At 33.7% G+C, this 12909-nt stretch overlaps 2 protein-coding genes across 3 annotated transcripts; both read right to left on the bottom strand.

The window, feature by feature from the left end:
- Positions 1-659: 659 nt before the first annotated feature.
- Positions 660-6945, bottom strand: LOC107875717 (protein FAR1-RELATED SEQUENCE 3). Of its 2 annotated transcripts, XM_016722533.2 has the most exons (7): positions 6623-6945; positions 5145-5368; positions 3082-5022; positions 2904-2993; positions 2484-2633; positions 1907-2023; positions 660-941 (listed from the first exon to the last, which is right to left on the bottom strand). In XM_016722533.2, exons 2-7 carry the CDS (start codon positions 5193-5195, stop codon positions 897-899), a joined length of 2394 nt encoding a protein of 797 aa, XP_016578019.2. In that variant the 5' UTR covers positions 5196-5368; positions 6623-6945; the 3' UTR covers positions 660-896. The 2 variants fall into 2 exon arrangements, with proteins under 2 accessions (XP_016578019.2, XP_016578018.2); XM_016722532.2 differs by having other exon boundaries at positions 3082-5368; positions 6623-6943.
- Positions 6946-8446: 1501 nt separating this feature from the next.
- On the bottom strand, positions 8447-10330 carry LOC107874663 (non-specific lipid transfer protein GPI-anchored 12). The gene is made up of 3 exons (XM_016721422.2): positions 9763-10330; positions 8940-8999; positions 8447-8716 (listed from the first exon to the last, which is right to left on the bottom strand). The coding sequence occupies exons 1-3, from the start codon at positions 10151-10153 to the stop codon at positions 8598-8600; spliced, it is 570 nt and encodes a 189-aa protein (XP_016576908.2). The 5' UTR covers positions 10154-10330; the 3' UTR covers positions 8447-8597.
- Positions 10331-12909: the final 2579 nt, after the last annotated feature.

The raw sequence follows: 12909 nt of genomic DNA, 5'->3' as shown, positions 1-12909 counted from the left end.
CCGCCACTCCCTCCATCTTATTTTACTTGAAATTCGAAGACCGACAAACTACCTCCATTTTATTTTGACCCATGCTGATCAGAGATGCCCCTTGAGAAAAATCAATAATTAGAGGTGGGTGTTTCTAAACTAACCTTATTAACGATCCTTGAAATTATAAATTTTACTGTTACTACTTTATGTAAGATATAATACTATGGTTAGAAAGGAAAAAATGTACAAGAAATTCTCTTGACTTTATAAATTGGACAGAGGAAGTACATGACGATATTTATAGATAGTATTCGCCTTACTTTAAATAGCTACTTGGTCATATGCAATATGTAAATTGCATTCTTATTTGCAGAGTATGAAAAGTATGTCAAGAATATAACCTGGCTGTTGCACGCAAGAGTAACGACAAAAGGCATACAATTACCTATATTGGGGGGTGGGGTGGGGGTGGGGGGGGGGGGGGGCGGCGTTTGGACCAAAACAAAACTAATCAGGTTGTTAAACATACCTGCCATCAGAATAAGAAGCATTAAGAAAGACCAACTGTCTTTATTCCCAATTGTCCAAGTCTTGGTGGTCGGAGTTACTGAGTAGCAGTGCTGGTGGAATGTAACATGTATCTAGTGAAATAGTTGAGGTACAGCAAACCGGCTTGAACACCAATATTTTTAAAAAAAACATGGCCTTGCAATTCTTAAAATTAATAATTTACATGTACAAATAATGCAGAAAAGGCAAAGCATGTAAAACTGCTATCCTACCTAAAGCTCCACAATGAGAACTTGGATTATTCCAAATTCAACCATACTAATTACATGTGCAAAGAAGAATGTCAGCAGCACTCCCATCCGCAAGGTTATATGTTCACACAACTGGCTATAAATGGTAAAAGAACATAACTTTTACCTCCTTTGCTTTTTTGCCGGAATCTCCAGTTGCGACTCAACCTGCCATCCAAGTTGAGGTGAACAGTTAACGTCTAGCAAACAAGAAGGATATGATCAATGCATGGGTTGAATTGATCAAATACAGTTATCGATGTTGACAGACTTCAAAACTGAACTCTAATGTGGGAGCTACAAAAGTTTTTACACTACATCACACTATTTGGACACATCCTGGGAATGGCCCTAAATAAGCACCACTGCATAAGCTTATTTCTCGTCGTACGGTCCATGACTAAAGTACGTACTTGGACATGTATACACACGCATGCATGTACTGCATGATCCTGTTACAAGTATCAGGTAAAGATAGACATCTATCAACTTAAATGTGTCGGAGGGAGTTTTAGATTGCCAGTGAAACAAGCTTTTATTCGCGATGAGATTAAGCACATTTAATAACTTTGTTTTGTCTCCTTTTGGTGGACTAGACATGCAAATCATTTTAAGATGCTTGATACAAGAAATCTGCTTGCTATAATTAACTCATTATAGATCAGCCATCTACACAACCGCTTTCCTTTTTCATTTTTTCTTGTACTGTTATTCTCACAGAAAGAAGCCAAAATTGCCACAAGAAGATCAAGAATTTTTTTAAAATTTTTATACACGGACAATATTATTTCCCAGCAAAATGATATAAACCTGAAGAATAACTTTCAATTCTCATTAGATATGATATCCAATTCTCATGTCATATGATTACATTGAGCATTGTTCAAGTAGTTAAAAGCGAGGAGTTACTGCTTCACAGGTAGTTTGCAACACAGATAAGTTGATCGGATTACGGTGAAGACGAATTTCAGCAGGAAAATCATTTCCAGTTTCAGGTTTACCTATTAGTCCATTTGAGTGGAAAAGGGGAAAACTAAATAATGACAAAGCAGTGAATTAATTTTAGCTTAAAAGGTTTTCAAGATGGATAGATAAAACAGATGATACATACTGAAAAGGCCGAGGAAACTTACTGTATTTGACAGTTGCTCGCGGATATATGCCATTGACCTCAACATGGCACCTAAAGTATCTCTAGAAACCTGAAACTTCACCTCTGACTCTCCTGAAGTTGTTTCTGTATCTTGAAGCTGAAAAGAAAAGGATTCTGGATCAGTAAGACAAATCACTGCAGAAGCTGTACAACAAGACGATGAAGTTACAGGCGGTTGACATCCTCCCTACTCTCTTATATATGAAAAGTTCAACTAGTGTAGCCTTTCGATCTTCCTTTCGTGATCCAGACAGATTTTCCATGTCCCTTATACCAACTGTCTTTTCCTCTCCCCCCCAAAAAAGAGAAAAAATTAACAAAAGAAGCAGAGGATAAGAAACATATTGGCACTTAAAATTCGAATATGAAAAACTGTAGGGGAAAGAACATCACAGAGAGATTAAAAAGGAACAAAGAGGGAACTGATATTGAGAGAAGAGGAGTAGATAATAACATCACCTTCTCATCAGGCATCAGAAAATAAATACATTCTGTGTATGCACCTACTAATTAAACTTTTAATAGAAACGATGTTACTACAAATTTTTCACACATACCTTCAGATTGATGACAGCAACCCTATTAGCCGGGGCCGAAAGCTGCTCGCTGATATAGGCCATAGACTTCAACATGGGCTCTAGTGTGATCCGGGATAGCTGAAACTTAACTTCTGATTCTCGTGAAGGAGTCCTACTGTAATCTTGCAGCTACAACCAAGGAAACAGTAAACAATAATTGAACAATCAAATCCATGACATATCAGCATTAGAGAACATGATAACTGAAATTAAACCAAGGGAAAGGTGGTCACAGAGCCAAAGGAAGCACACAACCCTGAAATCCCTATCCAAGAAACAGTTCAGTTACTTTATCAAAGCAACAGTTAATCACTCATCCAACATGATGGTCTTTATTATTTTAAAAAAGTTTAAAACAGTGACCTAAAATCAAATTATATATAAAGCTCTGCGATGCACCTTCAGGTTGATGACAGCAACTCTATTCTCAGGTGCCGAAGTTTTATTCTCCATCACCCAAGTCATTGACTTGAGACAAGGAAGAATCACCTAAGAATCCCAAAAAATTCATTAGTGCACACCTTCACTTAAGAAATCTGCTACTGAAATTAAATAAGATAGAAATGAATCTCAGTACCGTGTTATCTGCATGACCATCATCATGGTGAAGAGACACAGGGGCCATGCGCTGAGCATTTAAATCAGCTACAGCCCGAGCAGGACTGCCAGTGTCATTAAGGTTAAAGCGCTTTGTCATTTCATCTTGTCGTGGCCACAATAATGGTGTCATTTCTGAAGCAGAGATAGACGTCCTCCGATCATCATAGCCAGCACCACTGACCAGTGAGTTAGGAGGTGAAACTTTAGTTACTTTTATTTTTGCAAGAGCCACCTTCTTTCCTCCTTCTTTAAGTGCGCCTAATACAGCATTATATGCCTCTTGAGATACAGCCCCATCTTCGGCATATCTTATGGCTTCCCTGCAGAGACTGTTGTATCTCTGTGCCATTGATTCAGTATCATGTACTTGTTCAGCTGATTCAGCACCGCATTTTGCATTTATTGTCCACCGCTTCAAGATGTAATGTGATGGCAATGTAAGAATATTATTTACTGTAAAAACTGTAAGAATATGTCTACAGAGGATACCACTACATTCAAACATCTGGCAGCTGCAATTTGCTTTCAGTTCAGATATATTCAATGAGACAATGTATGCTTTCTGGTCATCCTCAAATTTTGCAACTCTGAATGTGCTGATAACCCCATCTCCATCAATTCTGTTTGCAGTATAGACAAATGTCTCCACTAACTCTTCTTGAAATTTTAAGAATATTTTCTTTGTGTATACAGTTGCTGCCTGTTTCTCCATTGGAGACGGTGTCCTTAGAGGTGGAGTGGCGCATATCGTATCAAAATCAGCTTCTATTTCCTTCTCAAGTGAATTCTCCAAAGCTCTTTCATACTGCCTGAAGAACAATGGCAATGTAATCTGTTGATTCACATAGCCATCGAAAAATGAGCATTCATATTCCTGGTTAGGAGAGATGGCTGCAACGAAAGTATCACGAAAATAAACTGGTACCCACTGGTGACGTATATTATATATGGATAGAAGCCAATCATTCTTCTTCAGGTCATACTTATCAAGGATTATTTCCCAATATGTTTCAAATTCTTCAACTGTGTCAGTCAAATTGATACAATTATAGAGTTCAACCTGGAAATTTGGGTACATGTGACACACATGAGCCATTCTATCCTGGCCACCCCTTAATACATTCCACTTGTTGATACAATGCCGTGTTTCAGGAAAAACTTGAGCAACTGCAGATTTTATAACAGTGTCCCGATCAGTCATTATTGAGACAGGGGCACGGTCATTCATAGCGGCAAGGAAGGTCTTGAATAGCCAGACAAATGTAGCCTCGGACTCATCTAGAAGAAGCGCACAACCAAACAAAATTGTCTGATCATGATGATTTACTCCTGTGAGCGGAGCAAATGGGACTCTGCACTGATTAACTCTGTACATTGTGTCCAGTATAACAGCATCACAAAAATGACTATATGCATTTCTCGACCTTGCATCAGCCCAAAATACATTAGCCATGCGATTATCTTCATCCAATTGTATGGCATAGTAAAATCCAGGATTCTCAGCCTGCATTTTCTTGAAGTAATCAAGAAGATTCTGAGCATCTCTCCCTAAAGTTCTTCGTTGATTGCAATGTCTAGGAGAAAAACTCTGAAATGCAGTATTCTTAACAGTTTGATCTAACTCATCAGGACGAGTTCTCTTAGCTCCATGGTTCATCTCTACAGGGATGCGGTTACCGTCTACTGAGACATACATTACACCACTAGGAACAATCCCAACACCCTGATTATTCTCAGTTACATTCTTTTTTGTCACCGCAAAATGCTTGTGCAGTCTCTGATAATGCACCTTATTAGGATACACAAGGGAGTGACTATGCTCCTTCACATATTTGGTTACAACCCACTTGTTTTGACCTTTTAACTCCACTCTAAGCATTGCATCACAAGATTCGCCCGACACTCTTCTCAAACCAACCTTGTCACATAAGAAATCAGTCTTCAGTCGATTAAACTGACAGACACGGGTGGTAAAACCTAAACGCCTAGCATACTCATCATAGAAATTCTTTGCTTGATCTTCAGAAAGAAATACCATACCCATTTGCGGTTCAACAATGCTATCCCCATCGGATGCATTTGATCTTCCATTTACATTAGCTTCTCTACTCTCACTGGGTTCATCATCGCCGTCATCAGCTATGCCGCCTTGCTGGTGCATTTTCCCTTCTTCAACATCAATCACTTCAACATTCATCCCGGAACATGTAAAACACTTTAGGAAGATGAGTTACATCCATAAAGGTACTCCAGCACGTAACGACCTGCAAAAGTTGTCACTTTTCCAGTATTCACCATAACAATTATCTTTAGCTAGTTTTACTCTTTTTATCATACATTTCCCTTATTTACCGCTTCCTCGTGAATTCAGATATCGAAATTCAGCAAAGTAAAGCAAGTGTGAGTATTGCAATCCAACAACACAACAACAAAGTACCCAATATGATGAAGAAGAACAACAATAACATAAATCATGCACAACCAAATCTCATGTAATTTCAGCTCAATAATGGACTTAGAAACTCTACTTCGGTCTAAATTTTGTACAAGCGTTTGACCAAACCAAATGAAAAACTATCACAATGTTTTTCTATTGTCTTCAATCACCAACTATTCCTTTTACAGCTCGTTTTGGATGATCGTTGCTTAATGCATTGTTAGTTTAAATACTTTGCTTGTTTTGTTTTTGTAAAAAAAAAAAAAAATTGTGTCATATCGTTAAAGTCATCATCACCTAACGAGAAACTTCTCATTTTGTGTAATTACCAATTTGGTGTGATTGCGTTGTTACCTTGTTTTTTTTCTCATTTTGTCTTTACGAATTATTTAATAATCTTATTTACCTTTTAGTATTATCTCTACCTGTACCCTACTTCTCATGTAGATTAATACTTCAAATTGTTGATGTGTGATATTATGTAACGACGGAAACGATACAATCCATCCAAACATTATATTCGTTAAATTAATACAATATGACACAATACAACACCAGATTATACATCATGAAACAATGCTTGATAACCATCCAAAACAGAGTGTTCACAGCTCATACAAAGTACTTCCTCTGTCCATTTCTATATGAAACTTTACTACGATTATTAAAGCAGCTTATTCTGCGATTACAACTTTTTCGAAAAAAATTCTAAATATTTTGTATCATAAAAAGTGGTAATTTAACACTTACTGGCGTGCAAAGTTCAAAGTGAACAAGTAAAAATGAACGGAGCGAGTAATCAGGTACACTTTTATCGCAAGAATTTTGAGCTGACGAAGCTAGAACTTTACACTGAAAATTATTCTTCGCCATTCAATTATTTTCCAGAATTCACTTAATCACACTCTATAATAATATATATATAGAAACTATACACTCAATACTAAATACTCAGATATTTATACATCGATAAGCAGGCATTCATGCAGATAAAAGGTCCATATATATAGTCACTGGCGCGCACACACACACACACACACGTGTGTGTGTACATGTATATGTACAATAGAGAGATATAAACCTGTGATCGGAGGAGAGAGAATTACGGCCAAACGGATCTCATACAATTTCCGGAAACTACTTCCGGCTCTGTGAATTCTTCAGAAGGATAAAAAAACGACGGCGTTTTGAAGGAATTAGCAGCGTTTTTTGGCACCGGCGAAGTTGCAGAGGGCCGGAAGAAGAAGAAAAAGAAAGCGGGGAGAGTTAGTGGGGGTCGTGTGGATGACCAGATTGATTAAAATTGACGGTTGATATTAAGGGTAGAAGATACCTACTTGTAGCTACAGCCGTTCGATTAAAATGGACGGTTGATATTAAGGGTAGAAGATATCTACTTGTAGTCTACGTCTAACTTATAAGCTGAGATGAAGATGTGGGCCCGGGAGGGTGCTGTTTTAGTACAAAAATACACTCGTTCATACATTATGATATTTTGGATCAATCAAGCAATTTATTGAGGAAATTATGATATTTTAATGAGAAAAAAATTATAAATATCTATAGTTTAGAGTGAAACTATGAAAGAAACTATGAAATGGTCATGGTTTATGATGAAATGTAGCTACACTAATTACTATATGGTGCTGGTATCAATTGTATTAACAAAAGAGTTGTATTCAGATGACTAATATCGTAGCTGATATCAATTGTATGAGCATATATTATATCAACTGAAAACGCGCAAAAAAATTGTATCAATTCATATGTATATTGTGCATTTGCTATATAAAATCCAACAAATATAAACCATGTTTTGTAGTTTTGTTGAAACGGTACCTATGTATCTGAAATACAATCGAAATATATATTTCCTACTTGTATTAGTTAGAATTGTACAAGAAAATCACACTTTGATATATTAGTTCCGTCTAATTTAAGGCAATTTGTTTTTCTAAATGAAAAATTAGTCCACCAAAACTAAAAGTTCTTTAAATATTGTATTTGTATTTATTTCTACTTAGTCTAATCATAATTTTAAAAAAGAGTAAACAGTTTAAATCACTTTTTAAAAAAATTTATCACTTTAATATAATAATGTAAGTGTAAACATATTAATACATATATTTTACCACGAAGAGTTTCAAGTGGTTGATGAAACATCATCACTTTTGCGTTTTGCCATATAGTACCCCTTTTCCTTGTTGCCAAATGCTAAAAGAGATACATCAATTTAAACCATATTTATGTTACGATTATTTTTCTTTTTATTTATAATTAAAATCTTTCCTTATTTTTAAAGCCAAATTTTTATAAAATCATTGATTGCATTCTTATTACGTACTTAAGCTTTTTAAAATCTGATACTTATTAAATCTTTCTTATTCTAATGATTTTATATTTATTTCTAGATTTTTCAAATCTTCTTAAAATCAAATTTAGTCGATTTGAAATTTTTAAACTAATAGAAAAAGTATTAGTTGTCATTAATTTTGATGACTTCTAATAAGGAAAGGTTTATCATAAGTATATTTAACTAATTTTCAACATGTAAATTAGGAAAAAAATAGCAAAATTCTGATGACTTCGAATAAGAATTTTTTTTATTATAAATATATTTAATTAATTTTTAACTCTTAAACATTAGGAAAAATAATGAAAAGATGATTTTATCTAAAACAAAGATTTTTAATGAAGGACAAAAAGTTCAAATAATATTTCTATTTTATCTAAAATAAGGATTTTTAATGAAGGGCAAAATGTTCAAACAATATTTTTACGAGGTTGACACTTTTAATATATTATATATTATAGATATAGTGATTCAAGTCTTTAAGCAGAATTAAAGAAATAAAAAATTCTTGACAAATACTAAATGATTAATTAGGTGCAACTTACATCTTAACATGAAAAAACTTTATAAAATCGTCAAAGAGAAATTTCTTCATCTATCCATAATGATTTGAATATGGAAAAGATACATAGAAAATTATAAAATAAATGTGTCTCTACTGATTCAAGGTTTGTAACAATATCTACCAAGAATTGTTATTAAATCAAAAAAGGCTAGTGAAAAACATTATGGCCACGCCAAGAAGGAGTTGCATCTTCGAGAATACAATGATTGAAGCTGCATTATCTTTGCTATCAGATGTAGGACTAGTTGCAAATCCTCCTGTGGAAAGAAATAAGATGGTCATGGAATTGTGTCCTAATTAGTAATCAACATTAATTCAGATTCGCGCTGTATAACCATAATTGATCCCGCATAACCACTTTCACTTTCTTAATAAGGGTTATGTGGCGTGAATCTGAATCAGTCGGGATCTTAAAACAATACCAAACACTGGGTGGAAAATTTTAGAAAAAATCAATAAAGAAAGAATGCAAGAGTTTACCAGGTGATGGAGCAGGGCTTTGCTCACTTGCCAGTGGAGCTCCTACTGGGATGCCAAGATCTAAAAAGGGAAAGGAAAAAAAAGAAGCAACTCTTAGTTTCAACTTCCAAATTGGATATGATATTAAAAGGAAAACATTAAATTAGAGGTTTGTGCTCTCTCAATTTCACTTTATTTGATCCTTTTTTGTTGTAGATTTTTATTTTCATAAAAAATTATGGTAGAAGTTTAGTGGGTGAGGCGCAGTTTGGCTCCATTTTTAATAGTATATTAAAGAGACTCTCCACCTCCAGGATAGGGGTAGGTCTGCGTATACCTAGGTTTTTCAAATAGAAGCGGAGCCAGAATTTCAACGAAGAGGTTTTATGTTAAAAAAAAAAACTTAAAATTTCATATAAATAGTATATTTTTTCGTCGAATTGGTTCCACTGAACCCCGAACAAAAGACTGGCTCGGCCCCTGTTTCCATATCACACTTTGTGAGATTACATTGATGTTATCGTTGTTTGTAATTATTACTATCTTACTATCTATTCTTCGATTTCTTCAATTTTAGCATTAGTTGATGTTTCATTTGCTTCCCTTATTATATTTTTTGGCATTGCAATCATTCTTCCTTGGTTATTTTCAGCATGACTTATTCGCTCCTATATTTGCTTTGCCTACCTGCTTCTGTGCATACACCACACTTTCCAGATGGCATTTATGAAATTATATTAAGTATGTTATTATTGTTGTTTTCTACATTTCAATAAGTTGGTTTCAATACCTAAAAAGTAGATCCCCCAAATCAAATGCAACAAACATAGAGTAAAAACAGTACCTGAGCAAGTGCTAGATGGTGGAAACTCCAAATTACAAGCAGAAGGAAGCTTAACAGCCTTATCAACATCAATATTGAATCCGATTTTAGCACCAGAATGCGCTCGCCCAAGCATTTGGCAGTAGCAAATAGGATTACTATCTAACAATCCAGCAATTTCAGGGCAACATCCTTTACCAGGTATACTCAAATTGCTTTTTCTTTCAACAAATGTTAAGCAATCGGACATGTTATATAACACTCTAAAACAATCAACTCCGGGACTCGGCGCCGGAGCTACTGGTGCCGGCGGCGAGTCTTGTGATTTAGTGGAGGGAATGAGTGGGGAGAATAGTGAGAGAAGGAGAAATGTAGTGTAAATTGTAGTGGTGATTTTGGTGGATTTGGCCATTGTTACTACTTGTTAGAAGTGGAAAGTGAGTAGAGTTCTAAAAGTGATGACTTGCTTTGGGTAGCCAATAAGTGAGTGTTTATTTTTTTATTAGAAAAAAATGAATAGTTAATATTCTTCTATATTTTAAAAAAAACTAAATTTAAACTTTATCATTTTATCTTTAATGGCATGATTATGTTGTTTATGGCAAATGTATCTTGCTAGAGGGTGTTTGAATTGGCTTTTTTATAATCAGTTTATAAGTTAAAAGCTAAAAGTCATCAGTTTGGATACTCGATTTTTGACTTTTTATTTTTGTACTTTTTCAGCTTATGATACTTAAAATCACTTTGTCTTTTTCAAACATCTTCAAAATAAAAAAGAGACTAAAAAAAAAAAACTAGTGAAAATAAGCCTATTCAAATACCCACGTAGTTATAATGTTCACATGAACTGAAGTAATTTTTGTTTGATTTTATGTACCATGTTAAGAGATGTGTTATACGTTGATGAGTATTTGAATGTGTTAATAATTGTTGATTGATGAGTATTTGACTATGTTAATAATTGTTGTAGTATTAGGTTGAGCAAATAGGAAGTAGGAACTAATAAAGTTTAAAAAATTTGAATTTGCCTTTGATAACATAAATATCATGAGAATGACATGTTTCAAAAGTTTTTATTTCCTAGCTTAGTTTCCAATCAAATACTACTCCAATACTTTTTATAGTGTTGTTATATGTTTTCTTTTTCAAACGTTTTGACACGCCCTATGAAGTTGTAAATGTCAATTTGGGGGGGAAAAAAAAAATCCTACCTTAGTTCCCAATCAAATACTACTCTGATCCTTTTTATTATGTTTTCCTTTTGAAATGTTTTCACACGTCCTATGAAGATGTAAAGGTGAATTTGGAAAAGAAAATAATTTTCTAAAATAATAATCATAAAATGCTAATTTTTTAAGATTGGATAAATTTAATTTTCAGCTAACCCATCATCTTCTGCTCTTCAATAAGTTAGCAACATCAATTGTGGTGTAGTGATGGAACTGCTCCACCCTTAATCAAAAGTCTCAGGTTCAAGTCTCCTTAGATATGGAGAAAGAAAATCTTGTTGGGAGCGCTACCCCTAAAATGAGTCCTACAACACGCGATCCGTATTAGTCCGAGCTCCAATACGGGCACCGGACACTAGGTGAAAAACCAAAGAAGAGAACTCTTCAATAATTTTCTTGCTAAACCAATTATTTGAGTTTAACCTATAGTTATGAATTATGATTCTCTCTTAGAATGGGTAGATCGACTCCGGCATCGTTAAGGCATCATACATTAATGTTGCAATACCCTAGGAATTTTCTTCAAACCAAGTTGGATCCTATTATTAAGCATATTAATACAATTAAATTATCTTTAATTGAAATTGTCCTAGACGTAAAAGCTTTAGTCGTCAGCAAAGGAACATCAGATTAACTCTACGGACTTTAGAAAGCACACTGTTGACTTCACAAATGTGCTTATGAGTTGATTACATATTTTTTATCGGATGAAAATCGTTTTCCCCCGAAATTTGTCTCAAAAATCAACCTTCCCCGAATTATCAACAATGATTAACTTCGCCCCCTTTATCTCATGCAATGTCCATTTTATCCTTATAATATGATAATATTTATGGACATTGCATAAAAACATAAACATTATTTTCATTTGAAAAAAAAATTCATATAACAAAATTTTCATAAAAACATAAACATTATCTTCTAGAAAAAAAATACTAATTAAAGATATAAGCTAATGATGATCTTTATGAAGTAAATTAGCATGATATAAGAAACTTAGTTTTATTAATAATAATTAAAACTATAATATTTATTTTACAAGTGAAAATAATAAGTAATACTAATTTTATAGACATATTTCAATGCAAAAAATACAAACAATAAATGAAAGAGATAAGCCTCTAGTAAAATCTTTATTACATAAAATAGAACCCACGTCAAAGGTGTCACATCATCTAAAATGATGGACAAAGGATATCACGTTAGCTAAAAAGATTGACAAAAATACGCTAAAATTTAGTTTAAGGGGTAACAGGACCCCCGTGAAGTTGACGTGTGTTGTAGCAAATTTGGTCATAGTTCGGGGGTACTAGATGTTTTTCTCGAATAAAAATAAGGTCAAATTTTAAAGATTATATTATTTGTATAAATTATAAAATATGTAATGCTCTATAAATAACAATCACATCTTATTTACTGATATAGACAATAGATAATATCGTTTCTTATCACTTGATCCTCATGCTAAAAATAAAAGTTTTAATTTATCTGCTCAATGTGAAATCAAAAGAATTGTATTATATATTTTTTCTACCATTTAGTGTTAAATAACTATATAAAGTATCAGTATAGATAAATTTAAAGTTTCAAATTATTATTAATTAGGTAAATTTAGCAAAATATACCTCTGAGTAAAATTTTCTTAAAGATTGTGTTATATCAATAAAAAGTTAAGTAATACGAAACGAATTTAGTAAGGGAGTGATAAAACACGAAAATAAACGCATATGCATGTACATACATATGTATATATATACACATTTAGGGGTGGATTGTTTGGAAACGAGTTATTCCGGGATTAGTTATTACAAAATAAGTTGTACTAACATGTATGTGTGATAATTTATCTCATCACTGTGGAATAAATGGTGCGACAAATAATTTTGACACTACCTAATACAACTAATTAAATGCAGGAAAAATAATCATGAATTTTATC

Source organism: Capsicum annuum, chromosome 6, assembly GCF_002878395.1.
Source record: "Capsicum annuum cultivar UCD-10X-F1 chromosome 6, UCD10Xv1.1, whole genome shotgun sequence".
NCBI lineage: Eukaryota > Viridiplantae > Streptophyta > Magnoliopsida > Solanales > Solanaceae > Capsicum > Capsicum annuum.
This window is presented reverse-complemented; position numbering and strand designations above follow the sequence as displayed.